The sequence below is a fragment of the Cnephaeus nilssonii genome (assembly GCF_951640355.1).
Source record: "Cnephaeus nilssonii genome assembly, chromosome: 11".
Classification (NCBI taxonomy): Eukaryota; Metazoa; Chordata; class Mammalia; order Chiroptera; family Vespertilionidae; genus Cnephaeus; species Cnephaeus nilssonii.
This window is the reverse complement of record NC_137082.1, coordinates 22,038,343-22,063,036: the sequence shown is the minus strand read 5'-3', so window position 1 is coordinate 22,063,036 and position 24,694 is coordinate 22,038,343. Positions and strand designations below refer to the sequence as shown.

Sequence of the window (24,694 nt, the reverse complement as noted above, 5' to 3'; positions counted from 1 at the left end):
CTGATATGCCAACTTTGGTTTTCTTATTCCAAACTCGACAAATACACAGGACATTATAATGTGGAAAAATACCATGACCAGACAAAGGCTTTTTATAATGAGTTCAAAGCATTGTACACATGTTGAGTAATGATTCCCCATAAATCCCCTTCTACAGTAGACAAAGAATTGCACAAAATTAATTGTTCTTCCCTTCCCTTTTCCCCCATAGGACCACAAGTAGTTTATCCACAATAAAGGGCAGATTAGGGAACAACACTTGAGGCTTTGCAAAGATGTCCTCCATGAATCAGATCACTCTGTGGCCAGCATTCACTAACCACCATGTCCAAAACAACTGTGGCATCAACTCTTCTTTAAACATGAGAAATAAAGTGAAAGAGCAGCCAAGTAGTGCTCTACATGTAATACAAGATCCAAATACTGAGCTTAACCATACCCTTGCAACTACTTTAACAGATTCCATGATGGTGTCCAATTCATCTGTTCAGTTAACAAATATTTATTAAGCCTATAAGCAATGTGCCAAATTGGTTTATACTACTCAGAAAGCTTCCTAGATCAAACAGACTGTTAAATTTCATTCTCAGTATAGCCCTAGAGGTTGATGATAGGGGGGCAAGGGGAGGGGGAAGGGCGAAGATGTGCAAGTGAACTGGAAATAAGCCAGTTGCACATACATTAGACCCTACTTATAAACAGATTTCTTGAATGGTATCACATGTGGTAACCTGAAATACTGGTTAGTCTATAAAATAGCTGAAATGCTTAATCAGAGGAGCAATTTAGGGGGTCAAATGTTCCTTGAATGGAAGAAATACAAAATTTAACTCTAAAATCATTTTCCCACCTAACAAGCAAGCAGTAATAATAGTCAGGTAGAACTTGCTCCTAAAAAGAATGACACTTACAAAGAAAGAAAAGGGAAATTAACACACATTTATTAAATGTCTACTATATGCCCAGCCTGTCCAAAGTAGGATTAGCAGTGGTAAAAATCAGAAAGAGCCCTATTACTATGAGAATTTTTTTTAGAAGGAATCTTTAAAATTTTTTGATTGATGATTTATGCTACACTAGTAGCCCTGTGCACAAATCCGTGTGCCAGTAGCTCGTCAGTAGCTCGCCGCCGCCCTCCAGTAGCTCTCCGCCTGTTGCCCCGCCCTTCTGTAGCTCCCCCCATCTTCCCTACCCTCCCCCCTTATAGCTTGCTGCCCTGCCCCCTCCTGTAGCTCTCCGCTGCCCCACCTTCCTGCTGATCTGTGATCCGTTCGTTACCCCGTCGGTCGTTACACTTCACGGCATAACGACCATTTGCATATTACATCTTTATTATATAGGATAAATGTTAAAGAACAATATTTTTTTTCTAAAGAAAAAAGGTCTCTACAGTTTAAAATTTGTGAGCTAGAAAATGCCATGTTTTAACTTGTAAAGCTAGTTTAAAAACCCAACGACTCACCTGTCCAACTCTCCCTGGATGTTTCAAGGCCAAGCCTCCACTGGAGACAGCAGCAGCAACGTTCCCTTCGTGGTCCACAACCACAGCGCCCACTGTGTCCAAAGTGCCTGAGTCGTTCTCCTGCAGAACAAATGAGCATTCACTAAGCATGGTGTGTGACAATGTGATATGACTACATAATAATTTCTAGTAAAATCATGACATATAATCTGAGCTAATCCTTAAGTGAAACGTTTAGCAATCTTCTAAAGTGATCTATTATCAAGTTGCCATTTAAATTCTGTTCAAGACAATATGTTTTATCCACTGAAAAATCCTGAACAAAAGCTTTTTTCTCATAATAAGCCTAACATGCCTTTGTAAGGGAGGGAAAAATTTTTAATATGATTTATAATATAACACAGTGCCTTCCTAGTCTCAAGAATTAAGTTCATAATTGAGATTTTGCAGAGGAAAAGATCTGTGGCATAAGTGAAATACCATTATTAGTATTTTGAAATTATATACAAATTTCTAAAAGTAATAGAGTTAGCATAGTAAATATAAAGAATGGCATTTATAATCTCAAAGTATACTATACTATGCTATAATTTTCTTTTATAGTTCCTTGCCTGTGAGAAACTTTATGGCAAGGCCCCATCTCTGCTCTAGCAATATGCTTGCCAATTGCATGTTAGAAAAATGTATGTTCTTGAGAGGCATCTTTGTGTTTCTGTATCTTGTCCCAGGTCCCACATGCTGAAGGCATTTCACATGTAGTGACTAAAACCAGCTGACTTCCTATCTTGAAGATTTCTGAGTCACCTGTGCAAGATAGAAAAACTGTATTACAGGATAAAAATCATAATGAAGGGAGGCAGGTAAAAGGTATCATGAAAAAATATTTTTTTTCTATATTAATAGCAGTCCTGGTGGTGTTCTTAACACTAGGACACGGGTTTCCAATTGTGCCCTAGAACCCAAGACCTCTATCCTCATCCCCACCCCCAAGTATACATGAAAGAGCTAGACATAGGCAGGTTCAACAAGAACAGCCCCTCCTCCCATGTGGTTTATGCTCACACTCCTGAGCAAGGCTTCATTTGTACGGAGGGATCCCTCGCTAAGAAGCTTTGAAATAAAATCCCCAGAAAAGTCAATGAGTTCCTACAGCCACCTCAGAAGTTGAACAAAATTGAAAAGAGTTTTGAAATAACTGAAGCAGAATGCAAGCAAAAGACTTTTCCTTAAAGCAAACTGAAAAATTTAGAGACAGAGTATGCCACAACAAATATTACATTAAGTCTATTAGGAGAAGGTTCATCTAGGCATTTGCATTTCTTTGGTTCTTGTTCTGAATTCTACTTCCCCTTAAATATACTGATATAACAGTTCATACCTTGATGGAAAAGGCATAACTGACTGAAATGAGTGCTGTATTTCTACTGTCCCTTCACAGGTGGAAGAAGCCTTGCCAATGGGTCCACAAGACCATATCCCAGAATACAATGGTTCTGCCGGTGACAGGTTGCCTGACTTTCAAGGACAGTTCCCTATCCTGACTGTAAACTCTCTGAGGAAAGGTTTGATCCACTCTGTTTCATTTTGCACATGGCAGACATTCAGGACATATTTATTCATTAATCAGGATGGAATAAAGTATGTCTGCATCCCTGACATCACAAAACAAGCCTAGCGAGTGATGGTATACACTATGCCATTCTAATGCCTCGGCCACAGTCTTCCATCTCCTTTTCTCAAGACTCAATTTCATTCAAATTCAGAGGATGCCACTTCTTAGGGGAAGACTTAACAATAGCCAGGGTTGCTCACTTGGTACGGATGAAATCAGGTTTATCTTTTTTGGTGAATAAGATGAAAGTATCAAAGTAAATGAGTAACCCTAAAGAGAAATGTACTTTTGACTTATGTTTCATTATTCTAAGAAATAACTCCTAAATCTTTATATCCCTGCAACCTCAGATACAGAAATTTTGTTTTCTTGTCCAGATGCCAAGTCTTATGTTGTCTACAGGAGGACTTTTCAAACTTTTATGTGCCCAAATGGATACAAACCATCTGGAGAATCTGTTTAAATGCAGATTCTGATGGAAGAATCTGGGAATGGTCAAGACTGTACATCTAACCACCTCCCAGTAATGCTGATGTTACTGGTCCATGAACCCTACCCTGAGAAGCAGGTATGATGGCATCCTACTGGATCATTATCACCCAAATGCTTGCTCTACTCATTCTGAGGCAAATAATTTTATAGGCACAAAGCTGCTGAACGGGAAGCTTAAACCACCTAAGACTAACATATGTCAACATAAAAGATTTAAACTCCACCTTGTTCAACTCTCAATTGGCAGCATAACACCATGATCACACCGCCATGAACATATTACAAAGTATTTTATTTTATTATTTTTTATTATTTTTTTAAATTTCTTTATTGATTATGGTGTTACATATGTGTCTTTATTCCCTCATTACCTCCCCTATCCAACCCTCATCCCCTCACCCCCCTGTTGTCTGTGTCCATTGGTTAGGCTTATATGCATGCATAAAGTCCTTTGGTTGATCTCTCCCCCTTACCCCCACCTTCCCCTACCTTCCCTCTGAGGTTTAATGGTCTGATCGATGTTTCTTTGTCTCTGGATCTATTTTTGTTCATCAGTTTATATTGTTCATTATATTCAATAAATGAGTGAAATCATATGATATTTATCTTTCTCTGACTGGCTTATTTCGCTTAGCATAATGCTCTCCAGTTCTATCCATGCTGTTGCAAATGGTAAGAATTCCTTCTTTTTTACCGCAACGTAGTATTCCATTGTGTAGATGTACCACAGTTTTTTAATTCACTCATCTGCTGATGGGCACTTAGGCTGTTTCCAAATCTTAGCTATTGTAAATTGTGCTGCTATGAACATAGGGGTGCATATGTCCTTTCTAATTGGTGTTTCTAGTTTCTTGCAAAGTATTTTAAATTAATGATCTTATATATGTGTTTTTTTGGAAATGGACAACTTTCATACAAATAGACACTATAAAATAATTCTGATCATTGACAACAAAAATGTTAAGAAACAGTATTCTTTTTTTTTTTCATTGTTTTTTTTCCCATTGTACTTGTTTTCTCTTTTACTTGTTTCTGTTCTAATTTTTTAAATTTTATTTTATTTTATAGTTGACAGTATCCTTTATTAGTTCATTTTTTATTAACTGAGACTGCTGACCCTATCCAAGCATTCTATAAAACAAAAATGTCACTGCAGGGACACATAACATCTACACAGTGATATACACTATCTGTAAAACAATTCTCTTTGCATTTCAATTAGGATAGCATGCACTATGAGAACACATATACCTAATCAAACTACTGTTGAAAGATTCAAAAGGATTATACATAGATAGATTTACTGTAACTTGGTTTTTAAAAATGAAAGACCAAGCAAAAAATAGGGAATACTGTTCTAAATTAAGCTAAATATTCCTAAGGGCTTGCAACACCTGCAAAAATCAGGATTGCTCCATAAATATTCAAGAATTAGTTCACAGATTTCACATACTGAAAAGCAAATTTAAAGATGATGAAGTAATATTTAAGCATTTTTATGAAGTGCAGATACAGTGAGTGAAAGACAAACATTGGTATTTTGGCCCTAATAATTTCACACTTGTTTGTACAGAAATGAAATCGTAGAAAGTTTAAAAAACACACAATGACTGTTACTATATAGAACTACTATTATGCTCTTACACTCCATAAATACTTAAAAGTATATGCACCACACAGATATACATGTACCTATTGTCCTTGACTAAAACACACTATTTGCATTACTTCCTTGACAAAATTGTGACTAAAAACAAGTATAAAAACTATAGTTCCCTTAGAATAAATACATGTATATAAAGTTAGAATAGAGAGTACATGTGTCAAGGAAAACGTTGAAATAAGGCTTTCTTGAAGTAACCAATAAAGTAGTAATCACTGTTGGTCTTAATGTCAAAAGATTTATTTTTCTCTGCTCCAAATTGGAGATGACTATTACACAGTTATGGTAAGAATTAAATTAAATAACACATGTAAACTAGTTTAAAAGGGAGAAAAAAATCCCTTAAAACAAAGTTCAGATACTTTCCACCAGAAAATTAAGTCTCTAACCTTCACTCTAATTCTGAAATTAGCCAAAAGACACCATCTATCTGTTACTTACCTCATTAACTTGTTTTTTCTTCTATACAGAATTATTCAATATCAAATAGCTAAAATCAAGGATAATCTCAGCCCTGCTGGTATGGCTCAGTCAACCTATAAATCAAGAAGTCACTGTTCAATTCCCAGTCAGGGCACATGCCCCGGTTGTAGGCTTGATCCCCAGTACAGGGCATGCAGGAGGCAGCTGATCAATGATTCTTATTATTGATGTTTCTATCTCTCTTTCCCTCTCCCTTCCTCTCTGAAATAAATAGAAATATATTTTTAAAAGAATAATTGCAAATATATAAGTGCATCCTAAAACCGGGGTAAGTTGGAATGATCTTAATACAATAAGCATGAAATACCTTTTTTGAAAATATACCAAAACTTTCTAATACACCTTTGTTAGGTTTGTGGGCAACATTAAGTTGGTGTGAGCATCCACTTAAGAAAAGCAGATGACTAATGCTCTCCATGACAGCACAACAATGCCAGCATAAAGCTTTACCATCTTTGAGTATCCTAAACATGGAATAATAGCTCTGGCTACAGGAGACCCAGATCTGGCTCCTTGTCTACCTCCCACAAACCGGCTCCCTTCAGTGAGGCCACTGTGGGCTCAGAGTATATAAGATGTGCATATAAAGTATAATTTAGCTAGAAGTCTCTACTTTCATGTATCTGGCTTAGCTGAAACTAAGGAAAAACTGGATATAAGAACATCCAATAACCTTTCTATTTTCTTTTTAGAAAATCAATCTTCTTATGGCTAAAGGTTCTGTCAGTGGCAGCCAGCCTGGGCCAGCATGGCGGCATTCTTGAATTACTCTCAAGGAATTTCAGCTAAGCTCACAAGGTGCCAGAGACACACAGGGAGAAACTGACTTATGTGGCTTTAGGGCGAGGGTCATCTTCTTACATGACCAACAAGCAACACATTTCCTGTGTTAAGCCTTCCCTCTATAGGGCAAAATCTTAATCTGCTTTAGCCTGCTGAATTCTACTAGCTCCACACTGGTGATGCCCTGAGACCCCGTGCCACTGCAAAGGCCCCAGGCAGGTGGCAGCTGGCCTCAATGTACCCTGAGACTTTTGCTGAGTGGCCCCTGACCCAGCACAGGTACTGAATTTGAAACTGAATTAACCTGGTGAACACCACTCACCACTATCTGGTAACTGCCTGAGCACCTACTTCATACAACTCAAGTACTGCCCAAGGCTCTTTCAGTGAGCCTAAAGGGAGGCTGGCAGGTGAGAGAGAATCTCAGGGTGCCTTGGGCCATTTGCTGATCTGCGCCAGACCCAGTACTGGTGGCAGCAGACCTTGAATCTAGCTTGGCCCCTCCCATGTGCACCCAAGCTCAGTAGAGGCAGATACCAACTGTGGATCACTTTGTAGCTCCTAACAGGTAGCCCAGAGCTGGTCACATGCAGTGTAGACATTGACCTGTACCAGAGTCCCTCCCAAAAGCCCCAGAACCAGCACACCCAAGGGCTGGCTTCAGACCACAAAAGGACACCACCCAATTAGCTCCATAAGCAGCCCAACAAAGGAATGCCTCAGCAGGCACCACACCATGCTGGGGAGAATTTTTTTTTTTCATGGAATCAGCGCCCACACAGCCGCTCTTACTGTGGTCATGACCAAACCTCACAGCCATCCAGCCTGAGGGTCAACCCCACCCACAGACATGGCAACAGCATCAAGGCTCAACTACAACAGAGGGCCTCACATAACCCACACAAAGGACACACCTGGAGCACCTGGCTCAGGTGATCAGGAAGACTGTGCCACTGGGCCCCACAGGACAACTACTATATAATAAATTACCTAAAATACAGAAACAAACACAGACAGGCCGCCCAAATGGGGAGACAAAGAAGCATGACCCAAATGGAAGAACCAAAAAAATCTCCAGGGAAAAAAAACTAAATGAAATGAATGAAAGCAATCTACCACATACATAGTTCAAAACAATGGTTATAAGGAGGCCTAAGGAACTTAGGAGAAGAATAGATGAACTCAGTGAGAGCTTCAACAACAACAACAAAAGGCAGAAATGCAGAACAGAATAATGAAAATGAAGAATACACTGGAAGGAATCAATGACAGATTAGATAAAGCAGAGGAACGAAACAGCAAATTGAAAGACAAAATAATAGAAACCACCCAATCAGAGCAACAATAAGAAAAAAAAATTTTAATGAGGATAGTTTAAGGGACCTCTGGGAAAACATCAAGCATCACAACATCCATGTCACAGGGGTACCAGTAGGAGAAGAAAAAGAGCAAGGGATTGAGAACCTATTTGAAGAAATAATGACTAAAAACTTCCCTAACGTGGTGAAGGAAAAAACATCCAAATACAGGAAGCGCAGAAAGTCTGAAAAAAGATGAACTCAAAGAGGCCCACACCAAGATGCATCATAATTAAAATGGCAAAGATTAAAGACAAAGAGAGAAGCTTAAAAGAAGCAAGAGAAAGATAGTTACCTTCAGGGCTGCTCCCATAAGACTGTCAGATGATTTCTCAACAGAAACATATCAGACCAGAAGGAGCTGGCATAAAATATTCAAAGTAATGAAAAACAAGGACCTACAAATAATTACATAACTACCATAATCACTTTAAAAGTAAATGTCTTAAATGTTCTAAACAAAAGATATAGGGTAGTTGAATGGATTTAAAAAAAAAAGATCCATATACATGCTATCTACAAGAAAGAAACCCATTTCAGATTGAAATGAAAGTAAAGCAATGGAAAATGACATTTCATATCATAGAAATGCTTAAAAAGTTGGGGTAGCAATATTTATATCAGACAAAATAGACTTTAAAACAAAGGCTATAATAAGAGGCAAAGAAGGTCAATAATAAAGGATTGCTATAACAAGAGGAGAAAACTCTTGTCAACATTTGTGCACCCAACAAAGAGCACCTAAATATATAAAGTAAATATAGATGGACATAAGGAAGAGATTGAGAGTAATACAGTAATAGTATGTGATTTTTAAAAACCACTGACAACACTGGATAGATATTCCAGACAGAAAATCAACGGAAACAGTGGCCTTAAATGACACATTAGAGCAGATGGATTTAATTAATATTTTTTAATCATTTCACCCCAAAGCAGCAGAATACATTCTTTTCAAGTGCACATGAAACATTTTCCAGGACAAACCACATGTCAGGCAACAAAACAAGTCTCATTAAACTTAAGAAGTTTGAAATCATATCAAGCACTGGTGATGCCCTGAGACCCCATGCCACATGTCGTATCTCTGACCACCAATGATATGAAACTAGAAATAATCAATAATAAGAAAAACAACTAAAAAACTAAAAAACACCCAAACACATGGAAGTTAATAACATGTTACTACACAATGGATTGATTAACAATGAGGTCAAGGAAGAAATCAAAAGATACCTGAGGCAAATGAAAATGAAAACACAAACTAAAATCTATGGGAAAAAGCAAAAGCAGTCCTAAAAGGGAAATTCATAGCAGTAAACAAGAAAATTCTCAAATAAACAACTTAACCTTACACCTGAAAGAACTAAAGAAAAATATGTACAAAGACCAAAGTGAGTAGAAGGAAAGAAGTAATAAAGATCAGAGAAGAAATAAACAAAATTGTCTAAAAAAAAATCAATAGAACCAAGAGCTGGTTCTTTGAAAAGATAAACAAGATTGATAAACCTTTAACCAGACTCACTGAGAAAAAAGGAGAGAACACCCAAATAAATAAAATCAGAAATGAAAGGGGAGAAGTGACCACAGACACCACAGAAATATAAAGGATTATAAGAAAACACTACAAATTAACACACAGGAATCTATGACTCTTTTATACACCAATAATGAACTTACAGAAAGAGAAACTAAAAAAACAATTTCATTTATCATTGCAACAAAAAATTAAGATACCTAGGAATAAACTTACTAAGGAGGTAAAAGACCTGTACTCAGAAAACTACAGGATATTAAAAAATGAGATAGAAGACATAAACAAATGAAAGAATATACCGTGTTCATTGATTAGTAGAATCAACACATTAAAATGTCCATACTACCGAAAGCAATCTATAGATTCAATGCAATACCCATTAAAATACCAATGTTATATTTCACAGACCTACAACAAACTCTCCAAAAATTCATATGGAATAAAAATTTAAAAAATAAAAAGCCATAGCAATCCTGAGAAAGAAGAACAAAGTAGGAGGGATCTCAATACCAGATATCAGGCTATATTACAAAGCCACTGTTCTCAAAACTGCCTGGTATTGGTACTGGCACAAGAACAGACATATAAACGAATGGAACAGAACAGAGAACCCAAAAATCTACCTAAGTCATTATGCTCAATTAATATTTGACAAAGGAGGCAAGAGCATACAATGGAGTCAAGACAGTCTCTTTAATAAATGGTGTTGGGAAAATTGGACAGACACATACAAAAAAATGAAACTAGACCACCAACTTACACCATACACAAAAATAAACTCAAAATGGATAAAGGACTTAAACATAAGACTAGAAACCATAAAAATCTTAGAGGAATCCACAGGCAGCAAAATCTCAGACATATGTCTTAGCAATATCTTTACCCGATACAATTCCTAGGGCAATGAAAACTAAGGAGAAAATAGTAGTAAACAAATGGGACTACATAAAAATAAAAAGCTTCTGCACAGCAAAAGAAACCATTAACAAAACAACAAGAAAGCCCACTGCATGGGAGGACATATTTGACAATGTTATCACTGATAAGGGTTTAATCTCCAACATTTACAGTGAACTCATACAACTCGCAAAGGACCTAAATAGACACTTTTTGAAAGAGGACATAAGGAAGGCCAAGAGACATATGAAAACATGCTCAAAGTCACTAATTATCCAAGACATGCAAATCAAAATGACAATGAGGTACAATCTCACACCTGTCAAAATGGCTATCATCCACAAATCAACAAATGAAAAGTGCTGGCGAGAATACGGAGAAAAAGGAATCCTCGTGCACTGCTGGTGGGAATACAGACCGGTGCAACCACTGTGAAAAACAGTATGGAGTTTCCTCAAAAAAATTAAAAATGGCCCAGTAATCCCACTTCTAGGAATATATCCCAAGAAATCAGAAACACCAATCAGAAAGGATATATGCACCCCCTATATTCATAGCAGCACAATTTACCATAGCTAAGATTTGGAAACAGCCTAAGTGCCCATCAGCTGATGAGTGGATTAAAAAACTGTGGTACATCTACACAATGGAATACTATGTTGCTTCTCTAAAGAGGTTATACAGATAGCCAACAGATATAAAAAGATGCTCATCACTAATCAAAAAAATGCAATTTAAAACTGCAACGAGATATCACCTCACAGAATGGCTACATCAATAAGTCCACAAACAACTGATGATGATGTGGAGAAAAGGGAACTGTTTGCACTGCTGGAAGAGAGATTGGTACAACCACTATGAAAAACAGTATGGAAGTTCTTCAAATAATTAATAATAGAATTACCTTATGGACCCAGCAATTCCACTTCTGAGTATATATCTGAAGAAAACTCAAAACACAAATCTGAAAAAAAATATGCATATCTATGTCCACTGCAGCCTTATTTACAAAAGCCAAGACATGGAAGCAGCCCAAGTGCCCATCAAAGACAAATAGATAAAAATGTTGATATATATATGTGTGTGTGTTTGTGTGTGTGTGTGTGTGTGTGTGTGTGTGTGTGTGTGTAGGTAGCCAGGTGTCCGCGGCAGACCCCCTCAGCGGCCGCAGATCTGGCTGTTGAGAGGCACAGGGGGCGGGAGTCCCGCCCCCTGCGCCTCTCAACAGCAGGGTAGCCCCCCTCAGCGGCCGGGGACCATCAAAAGTGTGGGAGCTGGGTGCCTGTCTGCTTAGCTCCACCCAGTTCCACAGGCACCCAGCTCCACCGTGAAAAGCGAAAGCGTGTAGGGGACCCTACACGTGCATGATTCAATCATGCACTGGGCCTCTAGTATATAAAATAAAAGCATAATATGCTAATTAGACCCGACAGCTGAAAGACCTTCTGAATGTCCTTCTGAACATCCGGACGACCTTCCTGATGAAGCTGGGGCTGCAAGGGCCAGGGCTAGCCATCCCAGCTGCAAGGGCTGAGGCAAGCCGCCGTGGTTGCGAGGGCCAAGACCCTTGCACAAATTTCGTGCATCAGGCCTCTAGTCCTACCTAATAATAGACAAATATGCAAATTGACCATACCTCTGACACACCCACAAGCCCCGCCCCCATCCAATCAGAGCGAGTATGCAAATTAACCCAAACCAAGATGGCTACAGCCACAGAGAGCAAGGTTTCCTAGGTAACAGAGGAAGCCAAGCTTTCCGCCTGCCCTTGCCAGGCCTAAGCCTCCACTCAAGCTACAAAGTTTCAATTATAGAAGGTAAACAAATTCAAACAAATGGCGGCAGTATGGAGCTTGAGAGAGCAGGCCAGGGTTGCCGCCGGCAACAGGGGAAGCAAAGCTTTCCGCACACCCTGGCTGGGCCCACCCGCTTAAGGCAACAAAGTTTCAATTATAACCCCAACACAAATGGCTGCGGGCCTCTGAGGGAGCCCCAGGCTTGGCTCCGCTCCAGGCTACAAAGTTTCAATTGTAGAAGGAAAATAAATTCCAGATACCAGGGCCTCTGCTTGGGTTGCCAGGGGGCATGGCCTGCCTGCAAACCACCACAGGCCCCTAGCTCAGGCCACCCCACACCCCAAGGGAACCCCACCCTGATCCGGGACGCCCTTCAGGGCAAACCAGCTGGCCCTCACCCCTGTACCAGGCCTCTATCCTATCTAATAAAAGAGTAATCTGCAGATTGATCATCACTGCAACACACAATATCGCTGCCCCCATGTGGTCAAAGATCCTGCACCCATGTGGACACAAGATGGCCACCACAAGATGGCCAGCAGGAGAGGGCAGTTGGGAGGCACCCGGCCTGCAAGGGAGGGCAGTTGAGAAGGACCAAGCCTGCAAGGCAGGGCAGTTGGAGGTGATCAACCCTGCAGGAGAGGGCAGTTAGGGGTGACCAGGCCAGCAGAGGAGGGAAGTTTGGGGCAAACAGGCTGGCAGCAGAGTGGTTAGGGGGTGATCAGGCTGGCAAGCAGAAGCAGTTAGAGGCAATCAGGAAGGCAGGCAGGCAAGCAGTTGGGAGCCAGCAGTCCTGGATTGTGAGAGGGATGTCCGACTGCCCTTTTAGGCGAACGGGCAGTCGGACATCCCTTGAGGGTCCCATATTGGAGAGGGTACAGGCTGGGCTGAGGGACAACCCCCCTCTGTGCACGAATTTCGTGCACCGGGCCTCTAGTATATATATAATGGAATATTACTCGGTCATAAAAAGAATGAAATCTTAACATTTGAGACAACATGCATGGACCTAGAGGACATTATACTAAGTGAAATAAATCAGTCAAAGAAAAACAAATACCATATGATTTCACTTGTATGGCATAAAGAGCAAAATAAACAAGCAAAACAGAAATAAACGCAGATGCAAAGAACAAACTAAGGGTTGACAGAAGAGAAGTGTGTTGGGGAGCAGAGTGAAAAAAGTGAAGAGATTAAAAAGTACAAATTGGTAGTTATAAAATAGTAACAGGGCATAAAGTACAGCATAGGGAATATAGTCAATAATATTGTAATGAGAAGAGAAACCAAGATGGCGACATAGGTAAACACCTATACTGCTGCCTTGCACAACAATTTCAAAACTGCAACTGGAAGACAGAGCGGACATCATGCAGAACCACCGGAAAGCTGGCTGAGTGGAAATTCTACAACTAGAAGGAAAGATAAAAGGACGCTGACACCCAGAGTAGCTGTGGAGGCCAGAGGTGCGGAGACCTATGCGCTGAAAGGGCGGGCAGCTGAATACGCAGCTGGCTGACTCACGGCGCGTGGAGAGGGCGGGCAGCAAGCACGCGGCTAGCTTTCTCATTCAGGAGGAAAACAAAACCTCCCGACTGCACTGAAATCCAGTTCCGGGTGAGTCTTTTGGGTACCCAGACTCATTTGGGGAGAAACTGGACTGTCTGGCAGCGGGCAAAACTCAGGGCAGCCTTCTCTCAGAGGTGCGTGCAGCCATTGCCGCAGGACACTGAGACACAGGGGCCTCATAGGGAGGGGCTGATGGGAAACCAAGGCTGTCTGCTCAGCCCTGAGACACCGCCCCATCCAAGCTGAGCACAGAAGCTCTCCCAGCGGAGACACAGCTGATCCTCACAGCCAATTGGCCTGGAGGTCAACTCCCCTCAGTGATACTAACAACAATCTAGGCTTAACTACAACAAGACTGCACACACAGCCCACAAAGTGGCACACCAAGAGTGTCCACCTCAGGTAACTGGGGAGGCTGAGCCACTGGGCCCTGCTAGGACACCTAGCACACAAAGCCACTCCATCAACTCAGGGAAGCAGCCAAAATGTGGAGACAAAGAGGCAGGCCACAAATGAAGGAAATGGAGGAAAGTAAACAACTGGATATAGAGTTCAAAACCACGGTTATAAGGTTTTTTAAGAATTTCCTAGAAAAGGCCGATAAATTTAATGAGACCCTCAAGGATATGAAAAAGGATCAACTAGAAATTAAGCATACACTGACTGAAATAAAAAATATTATACAGAGACCTAAAAGCAGACTAGAGGATTGCAAGGAACAAGTCAAAGATTTGGAATACAAAGAAGCAAAAAACACTCAACCGGAAAAGAAAAAAGAAAAAAGAATCCAAAAAGTTGAAGATAGTGTAAGAAGCCTCTGGGACAACCTCAAGTGTACCAACATCAGAATTATGGGGGTCCCAGAAGAAGAGAGAGAGCAAGATACTGAAAACCTATTTGAAGAAAAAATGACCGAAAACTTCCCCTACCTGGTGAAAGAAATAGACTTACAAGTCCAGGTAGCGCACAGAACCCCAAACAAGAGGAATCCAAAGAGGACCACACCAAGAGACATCATAATTAAAATGCCAAGAGCAAAAGACAAAGGGAGAATATTAAAAGCAGCAGGAGAAAAACAGTTAGTTACCTACAAGGGAGCACCCATACGATTGTCAGCTGATTTCTCAACAGAAACTATGCAGGCCAGACGGGAATGGCAAGAAACATTCAAAGTGATGAATAGCAAGAAACTACAACCAAGATTACTCTACCCAGCAAAGCTATCATTCAGAATTGAAGGTCAGATAAAGAGCTTCACAGATAAGAAAAAGCTAAAGGAGTTCATCACCACCAAACCAGAATTATATGAAATGCTGAAAGGTATTCTTTAAGAAGAGGAAGAAGAAGAAAAAGATAGATAAAAATTATGAACAACAAATACGTATCTATCAACAAGTGAATCTAAAAACCAAGGGAATAAAAAATCTGATGAACAGAATAAGCTGGTGAATATAATAGAATCAGTGGCATAGAAAGGGAATGGACTGACAATTCTTGGGGGAAAAGGGGAGTGGGGGGTGTGGGAAGAGACTGAACAAAAAGCGTACAACTATGTATGAGGACAGTGGGGTGGAGGTAAGGGCAGAGGGTGGGGTAGGAACCTGGTGGAGGGGAGCTATGGGGGAAAAAAAGAGGAACAATTGTAATAATCTGAACAATAAAGATTTATTAAATTTAAATAAATAAATAATTTTTAAAAATAATAATATTGTAATGATTACATATGGTGCTATATAGGTATTTCATTATTAGGAGATCACTTTGTAAATTATGTGATAGTCTAACCAATATGTTGTACACCTGAAACTAATATAATATAAAATATTAAATGTCATCTATAATTGAAAAATAAAAATTTAAATAATGCCCTCCAAAATAAATAAATTTTAGTAAATTATAAAAGTTAGAAATGTTTAGATTTGTTAGATTGGTTACCTTTTCACCTTTCCTCTCAGACTAAATAATCCTTGTATGTGTCTTTTTCTACAATATTTTAATCTTCTTAGAATGTTTCATGTCTAAATTTCTGAACCTTTAGAATTACCCTGTCAACATAAGCACAGAGCTCTAATAACAGGTGTTTGATTTTTTAAAAAGAAGGAAAGAAAGTCACCCTTCCAATCCCCAATACTATAAATGAGGTTTCTTGAAAACTACAGTCAAGATGTCTATTCTTTAAAAATGCTTTCTTTGTTTAATAAATATGCATTAAATATCTTTGCAGCACTAGACAAAATTGTGCCAAACATATGCAGCAAACACTATTTATATTACATAAAAATTTTGTTACTTATTCCCTAAATCACTCAACAAAAGTAAACATAAATATCTTTAGCTCACCCAGCCAGTGTGTCTCAGTGGTTGAGCGCTGACCTATGAACCAGAAGGTCCCAGTTCGATTCCTGATCAGGGCACATGCCCAGGTTTCAGGCTCAATCCCAGTGTGGGGTGTCTAGGAGGCAGCAGATCAATGATTCTCATCATTGATGTCTCCATCTTTCTCTCCCTCTCCCTTCCTTTCTGAAATCAATAAAAATATATTTTAAAATATATTTTCTTATCTCAAAATAAAAATAAACTGGGTTAACTATGATTTTAAGGGGCTTTCATATATCTGGGTTATAGGGTTAATTATAAAATCACACCATAACAAAATTCCAGAGGATTACCTAAAAATTACAAACCCTCAAAGATAGCAAAGAACAATGTTTTCTACTGGCAGAATACCTAAACAGTGTCCTGGGGCTTGCAACATTAAATGTTAAAAAAGCAATGGTTTTAATCTTGTTTTTTAAATAATCTTTCAAATAATGAATTATGGGATTTCTCTCTTCAAAACGAAACAGTGTGAAAGTCTCAGTGTGTATGTTGAGAATGTACAAGTGATGATAAATACGAGATAAACATGCTCATGACTTAGATTATTACATATGTGAACAGTAAAAACCCCCACGATAGCATTTTGATACAACTTTAAATCAGTTTTATTCTTATTCACATATTATTTAATTAATATAATTTAATTTATACCCATAAAGAATCACTGTTAAAAGACAGTAAACCTAAGATATACTGGAATTAAAATAAATATTAAGAAATTTAAGAACTATAATTCTGACAAGCGCCTTAAAATAATTTTAGCTAGATCATTAAATTGTATTCATCTGTGCAAAATAGTTAAGAGAATACACCTCAAAGACTTTAAAAATCTGTTTAAAAATATAATGATGAATATCCAATGTGACTTATTTTTCTGGAATAAATATTAATTACAATTTTAAATTTAAAATTTTTAAATTAAATATACACTTAGCTATGACCCAGCAATTAAACCCCTAGGTATTTACCCAAATGAAATCAAAGTATACATGACAAAACTTGTCAAGAATGTTTGTAGCACCTTTAACTGTAATAGCCCAAACCTAGAAACAAACCAAATATCTGTCAACAAGGGAATGGGTACACAAGTTACGATATAAGCAATAGTGAAGAACTGCTCAGCAATAAAAAATAAAAACTTAAAAAAAGAACTAGTAATATGTACAACAATCTGAATAATATTTCAGACACATAATAAAAAGAAAAATCCCATAACTCATTATTTGAAAGATTATTTAAAAATATACATATAATCCCATTTATATGAAGTGTTAGAACAGGTAAAACTCTATGGTGAAAAAAAAACAATAAAACAGAAAAGTGGTTGTCTTGGGATGAGGGTATTGACTAAAAAGGGGTGTGAGGAAACTTTCTGGACTAATGGAAATGTCATATCCTAGAAGGGGTGCAGGTTACATAATTGTACACAGATGTCAAAATCATTGAACTATATACTTAAGATGTGTGCATTTCACTATATGTTTTACCTTAAAGAAAATCAACAGCTAATGTATTTATCTTCAAGTACACAACGAAGAATTCAAGACACAAATTTTCCAACATTTTCCTAATAGTATAACACATTTATCCTATACAATAAAACCCTAATATGCAAATCAACTGAATGGCAGAACGATCAGTCACTCTGACGCACACTGACCACCAGGGGACAGACGCTCAACACAAGAGCTGCCCCACAGTGGTCAGAAGCCGGGCTCATGGCTGGCAAGCGCAGTGGCGGTGGCGGGAGCCTCTCCCGCCTCCGTGGCAGCGATAAGGATGTCCGAATGATGGCTTATCTATCAGTCAGATATCCCCCGAGGGTTCTTGGACTGAGAGAGGGTGCAGGCCAGGCTGAGGGGACATCCCCACCCCCCATGCACAAATTTTGTGCACCAGGCCTCTAGTATTTACATAACATTTAATACACTAAACCATAACAAATTTCAAGAAATAATATGAAACAGAATATACCCTCTGCCTATAATACAATTAAGTTAGGAGTCAAAAATAAATAAAATTTAGAAATTAACACAGAAAAAAAAAAACACTTCTAAATAATTTATGGATCCAAACAAGTAATCTAAATAGAAGCAAAAATACTTAATGAATGATCATAAAGATATTAGATTTATATACTTGTGGGATATAGTAAACATGGTACTTACAGAAAAATTTTACCCAAAATGTTGACAAAAAATTTAAGAGGATAAATGTCCAACTAAAGAAGTTAGAAAAAGAATAAGATCAGCACAAAGAGAAAGGAGAAAACAGATATAATAAAAATTCATGGAGAGAGATAAACATTAAATAAAGAGCAAAATTGGTTCTGTGAAAAAACTACTCATTGAATGGATGAACTGAATGAATTAAATCTGGTAGGCAATTAATTTTCTCTTTGTGTCACCTAACCCTCTTGCCTTCTCTTCCAACATGAGCCTTGACTCTCTGGAGTAACAGAAACTGGTATTCCTTCCTCACTCTTGCTTTGACCGTGCAAATGTGGCTCTCCACACCACTACCCCACCCCCGCATCAAACTACTGCCCTTCTTCAAGTCCTGCAGCCTCAAGCAACTCCAGGAAAGTTTCCTGAATGGCTTCCCAACCACATAGAAGACCCTTGTGCCTAAAGGTAGAACCTAAAACATACTGTTCTCTTCTTTCCAGGAAGGCTCTTTATATTCTGGCTTGTTCTAGGATCTTTTGCAGCTGTCTTGTTCCTCATCCACCTATAAGGAGCAACTTAACAAAGTGTTATAAATGTTTTTTAATTGAACATCAGTAATCAAACTCCATGCCCTCTGAGACTGCATCTTGCTCAATTTATATGCATGATCCAAACTCAACCTAACTAAAGCAATTTTCCTATTACCTTTGATGTGTCCCTCTGATTATTTTATATTTAGGTATCTCCCTTTACATAATGCTTTAGCACATCACTCCTAAATACGTTCTTTCCCAAAAGTATGTCCTTAAACAACTGCTGTGAAAACCAGACTAATTTCTGACAATATAGGAGTGATCTTTATTTCAGGAGGCTTTGCAAGCCCTTTGGTCTACTGTTCAAAACAAACTTCTAAGGCGCTTACCACCAAACCTCTCACTTTATCTATGAAGAAATTATGTCTTGATATTGGTCACACAGTCCTCCATTCAACATTTCTTTTGATAACACTTCTCTACTGCCTTCCCATCCTCGTAGATCATCTGGCATCAGATCACGTTCTTCTCCTTTATGACTAACCAATTCAGTTTCTTGAACTCTAAATTGCTTTCTGAAAAACTCTAAATAAGTTAATACCCATACTATACTTTAACTTTGCATTTTCCACCGGTCATCCTACACTTTCTTAAACTCAGTCATCACCATCTGGGAAATGTGTTCAAGGGAGAAGGAGGGAATCAAGATTATTGGGGAGTTTCACTTCACAGGCGTGCTTATATCATAGTGCTTCAATGACAGAGATAGCACGACATGCTACCAGCACACTCACTAATAGGCTATGAACTTCATTACCTGGGCAGATTAAAAAACATACAAGCATGAGCTAAGACCTTACTAATTAAATAGACAGCAATAAAGTCTCTTTAATAAGAGCAGACAACCTTTTTCAATTTAGTTGTCCAATTTGGCTCTTTTCACTAACACCTGGTCATGGTCTGGACCTCTGGTCTTTCTTTCATTTGGGGACATACATTTACCTTCTCTGGATAAAATTACACTTTTTCTTTTAAATACCAGAGCTCCACTGGCCTTTGAACTGAGTCTTAAAGCAGTGGGGAATAACAGATAAAGGACTAAAAGGTAACTGGGACAATCTGGAGTCTATTCCTGCCATGAAACACCATGACAATTGAAATGAGTCATTTCACCTGGATTTAAATTCCATCCTCTCTCAGAGTGAAGAACAAATATTTGACACTGACTTTAATAACACAGTAATAAGGTGTTTTATTTGATGTGATTTTAAAGTACAGCAGTATCTATTTGACTATACAATTCAAAGTACAATCACAAAAACAAATTATTTCAAAATCATAAATATATTAACTACTAAAGATAAGCACATTAAAAAGAAAAAAAAATACCCAAATACTTTTTCTCCTTTTATTCCTCAATTGCTTAAAATCTTACTTGAGCCGTGGCCACTGTGGCTCAACTGGTTCTCCCATACACTGAGGGGTCGCAGGTTCCATTCCCAGTCAGGGCACATACCTGGATTGCAGGTTCAACGCCCAGTTGGGGTGTATAACAGGAGGCAGCTGATCAATATCTCTCTCACATAAATGTTTCTCTGTCTGGTTCTCTCTCTCTTCTCTCTTTCCATTCCCTAAAATTAATAAAACATATCCTCTAGTGAGGATAAAAAATTAAATTTAAAAAAATCTTACTTGAAAGTAATGATATATCAAAAAAGAAGAGGAGAGGAGCTAAGTATATTCTAGAATATAAATGTAATCTAAATTAATTATAAAAGCACTATATCCTATAAATTCTAATGCCATTTAAATTAACCTCAAAGACTCCCACCATTCAAAAGTGTGTATTTAATGCTACTAGCCACAAGGACAGGCCCCATGCATACATATTTCAAAATAGTCCCCTTATTTGTCCTCAGTACAGTTAGCATGAATAAAAGTAGACAGACATTCAGCCACTCCAGACAACAGCCTCACATCCCTGATCAGTAGCCCTGTGATTCATAGCCCCTCGGGCTATGGACTTAATTCCTGTGGCCTATTTTACTTTGCTAAATTCGGTGGACAGTTGAATCATATCAACTGCCATGTCCTCACAAACATAACAAGCTTTCAAAACCAGAGTTTGGCTTGAGCAGCAAAGTATTTTGGTGTTACACATTGTGTTTCTGAATACCTTAGAATGGAGCACATATCGCCAACAGCTCCATCTCCCTAGACTGGCTCACACATTTAGGCTACCTGCCTGGCCCCCATGAGCATTTGAGTTTGAAACCACTGTCCTTCAGAAACTCTGTAATGTAATAAGCTTATCCACTCCCAGATTTCTAAGCCTAGCACTTTCTCTCCATCTAGATAGCAACTCCTACTTTTATTCAGGACTCAGCTTAAATTCCACCTCTCCCATAAAGCCTAGCATGAGAAACTTAGCAAGCTTATAATGATTTCTCCATCCTGCTCATTCCTGTAGCTCTCACTGATGGTTTCATTCTTCTAGTGCATATCAAATGGAATGATTTCCCTTTACTGTTTAATTCCCCTGGACCAAATGTAATGGTCAGGGCCTAGATGCTGGATGCTCTCTTTACTCCCTAAAACCTACTTTAAAAACCTGCACATGACGAGCATTCAATAAATGTTGCTGGTAATAATGTTCAGGTCAAAGATAAAATAGGTACTAGAAAGAAAAAACAAAAATCCCAAGAGGCCATGACCTCTGGTGCAAACATCATTCAAAGCCTGTGCACTCCTCAAGGTGACTTGCGAGGTGAGTTCTTCATAACCTCAGGGCATACAGATCAATGGAGCAATGAAAATGAAGCAGTGCCTATTCTTTAGGCAAATGACCCCAGAAGAGATGACAAAACTTGTAAAATGAAAATGCTCTCAACAGAGGGAAAAAAGAAAGTACAATCACAAGCTTCACAAACTTGTCTTAGCTTATAAGGCAACCCCATTTCCATTCTGTCCCCAGTCCCTCCTTGGAAATCCCACAACCACAATAAATGGGTGCTACAAAATGGGCAGAAATTCTTGCTATTAGAGGGTTCATTCTTTTTCCTAGAACATCAGACATGGTCTAAAAGTGCATTTGTAAAACAGCCATTTTACCTGCTTAACAGGAAAGAGGCTTGGTCAAGTTTCTCTAGATGGGCACTCCCCCTTGTGGGCACTTCCTGCCTCACCTCTTTGGAGTGGTCAGATGATACTGTGGCTGGGTCTAAGATATTTCCTGACAATCATTTCCCTCACTTACTTATATAGAATCTTTAGATCTCTACAGTATTGAGGAAGTGCAATAGTATTATTAGTAATGTTTCAGATTAACTTTTTTCATTATATCTTCAGATATAAGCTTATTGCTTAAAGTGAAGCATAGTTTTAGACTAACATATGCTTGAAATACATAAATAATAGATTCAAACTTATCTTGAAAGACCTTAAGACTTACAATTAAAGAAAATAACCTGGTATGTTTCTCTCTCAAAATTAATATTAAAATCATCAATTGTAGACGTTTAAGTTAATGTTCACTGAATGAAAGTACTGTGCTAAGGATAAAAAACCAAAATGTTCATGTCTCCATGAGTTGACACAAATATGGTAAAATAACAACACAACAATCTCAAAATGGCTAATGTATAAAATAGGTAATTCAATTCAACAAGCATTTATTGTATAACATGTCCATTACATGTACTAAGCAGAAAAGAGAAATATGTTCTGATCTGGGTAGCATTTGAGCTGGTCCTTGAAGAGGACTTGGGTTAGAATTTCAGTAGTCAGAGAAGTATCTGGTATTTATTATTATTATTATTATTATTATTATTATTATTTATTGTATGAAGGGAAAGAAACATGAGTAAAAACTTAGGAGTGAGAACATTCAGCAAATTCATGGAAAAAAATCAATAAATAAATGCATTCAGTAAGAGAAAAAGATAATTCCAAAAGAGAAAATGGAAAAGTAGGTTGGGTCTAGGTTTGAAGAGGTATCATAAATTCAGGCTAAAAAGTTTAGGTTTTAATCTACAAACAATAAAGATTCTATTAAAGTTTGTTCCTGGAAAACAACATGACCAATGCAGGTATTTTTAGGGAAATGTATCTTGAGAAAATACACAGGATTAAAGAGAAACAGAGAAAAGTTAGAAGCAGGCAGAGAAGCCCATTCTGAAGATACTACCACCATCTAGCCATCACAAGTGAAAAGGTTTGGCCTTGATGTTAGTAAATATATCAAAAAGAAACAAGCAAAAATCTTACCTTATAATAGAGAAACATGCAAATTGACCGCACCTCCTCTATGCCCACGATTGGGCCGGCAGGAGGCTGGGAGCGGGACTCCAGGTGGCATATCCACCGTTGAGAAGATCAAGATGGCGGTGCCCAGTGGCCGGGCCCATGCCGCTGCTCCCCGGGGTGCCTGGGGCTATCGGCACCCGGGGGGGCGTGGCCGGGCCCATCAGCACCCCGGGGGGGCGTGGCCGGACCCATGCCACCGCTCCCGGGGGTGCCTGGGACCATCGGCACCCCGGGGGGCATGGCCGGGCCCATGCCGCCGCTCCCGGGGGTGTCTGGGGCGATCGGCACACCGGGGGGGCGTGGCCGGGCCCATGCCGCCGCTCCCGGGGGTGCCTGGGGCGATCGGCACCCCAGGGGGGCGTGGCCGGGCCCATGCCGCCACTCCCGGGGGTGCCTGGGGCGGTCGGCACCCCGGGGGGCATGGCCGGGCCCATTCAGCCGCTCCCGGGGGTGCCTGGGGCGATCGGCACCCCGGGGGGCGTAGCCGGGCCCATTCAGCCGCTCCCGGGGGTCCTGGGAGCAATCGGCCACCTGGGGGGGCGTGGCCGGCCCCTCCCACCCCTCCCAGGGGTCCCGGGGGGCGATCGGCCATCTGGGGGGGCGTGGCCGGGCCCATCCCACCCCTCCCGCCGCTCACGGGGGTCCCGGGGGTCGATCGGCCACCTGGGGGGGCTTGGCCGTGCCCATCCCGTCCCTCCCGCTGCTCCCGGGGGTCCCAGGGGCCGAGGCTTTCCAGGCCTTGGGCACCAGCGGGGAGCCTGCACCGATCGCAGGAAACCACTGGGGGTCGGCTCCTGTGATCGGTAGCAGGGACGCTGGGTGCGGCGAGCCCAAGGCCGGGAAAGCCTGGGGCGGAGGCTTTCCCAGCCTTGAGCACCAGTGGGCAGCCTGCAGGGATCGCAGGAAACCACTGGGGGTTGGCTCCTGCGATCCTTAGCAAGGATGTTGGGTGCCACCGAGCCCAAGGCCACTGCCCGGGGCCAAGCCCCGACCCTGAAAAAGGCAGAAGGCGGTGGCCACAGCCAAGGCCTGGGTCCCTGGTGCCGGCAGAAAACTGGTGCAGGCAGCCAGGTAAATGAAGGTCTATTGCACGAATCTTCGTGCAAACGGGCTACTAGTAAATAAATAACAGTACATGTGCTCATTAAACAAACGTTTACTGAGCACTTATTACATGCCACGCTGAGAAACCATGGTAACTAAAACATATATAAATGCTGTCTTCCTGGAACCTGAACTCTAGTGAAAGAGAATGACATCAAATAACCACACTAAGAAAGGCAGTTGGAGCGACATGACAGCTTAAAATGAGAAATGGGAGGGGGAGAGACAATATTCCTCGGACCTGGAACAAAGGCCTTGACCCAAGAAGAATCTTTACAAACAATGTGACCCAGAAAGAAAGTGAGAGAACAAAGTGTTGGAAAGAAAGACAGGCACCTGCTCCTGTCTAGTCCTATGGGCTCTGTTAAGGAGCTTATACTTTTCTCTTAAGAGCAGCTGAAACTGACTGAAGAGTTGAAGCAGGGGCATGACAAAATCCAATTGCACTTTTAAATGATTCCACCAATGATGTGTATAGAACTGACTGGAAGGGGCACGGGGTTAGAACGCTATTGCAGTCATCATGGAGAGAATGGTGAAGCTTGAATCTAGA

General features: G+C 40.0%; 1 protein-coding gene across 6 annotated transcripts in view; it reads right to left on the bottom strand.

Moving 5' to 3' along the window:
• The window catches only part of TASP1 (taspase 1), a 249,769-nt gene that overhangs the window by 127,954 nt on the left and 97,121 nt on the right, over window positions 1–24,694 (bottom strand). For all 6 annotated transcript variants that reach the window (XR_013814158.1, XM_079783747.1, XM_079783749.1 and 3 more), the window contains exon 9: window positions 1,463–1,582. Coding sequence is in view for 5 of the 6 variants with exons in the window: in XM_079783747.1 (XP_079639873.1) it covers window positions 1,463–1,582 (120 nt within the window). In the remaining variant the exon portion in view is untranslated. The remainder of the gene's footprint in view (window positions 1–1,462; window positions 1,583–24,694) is intronic.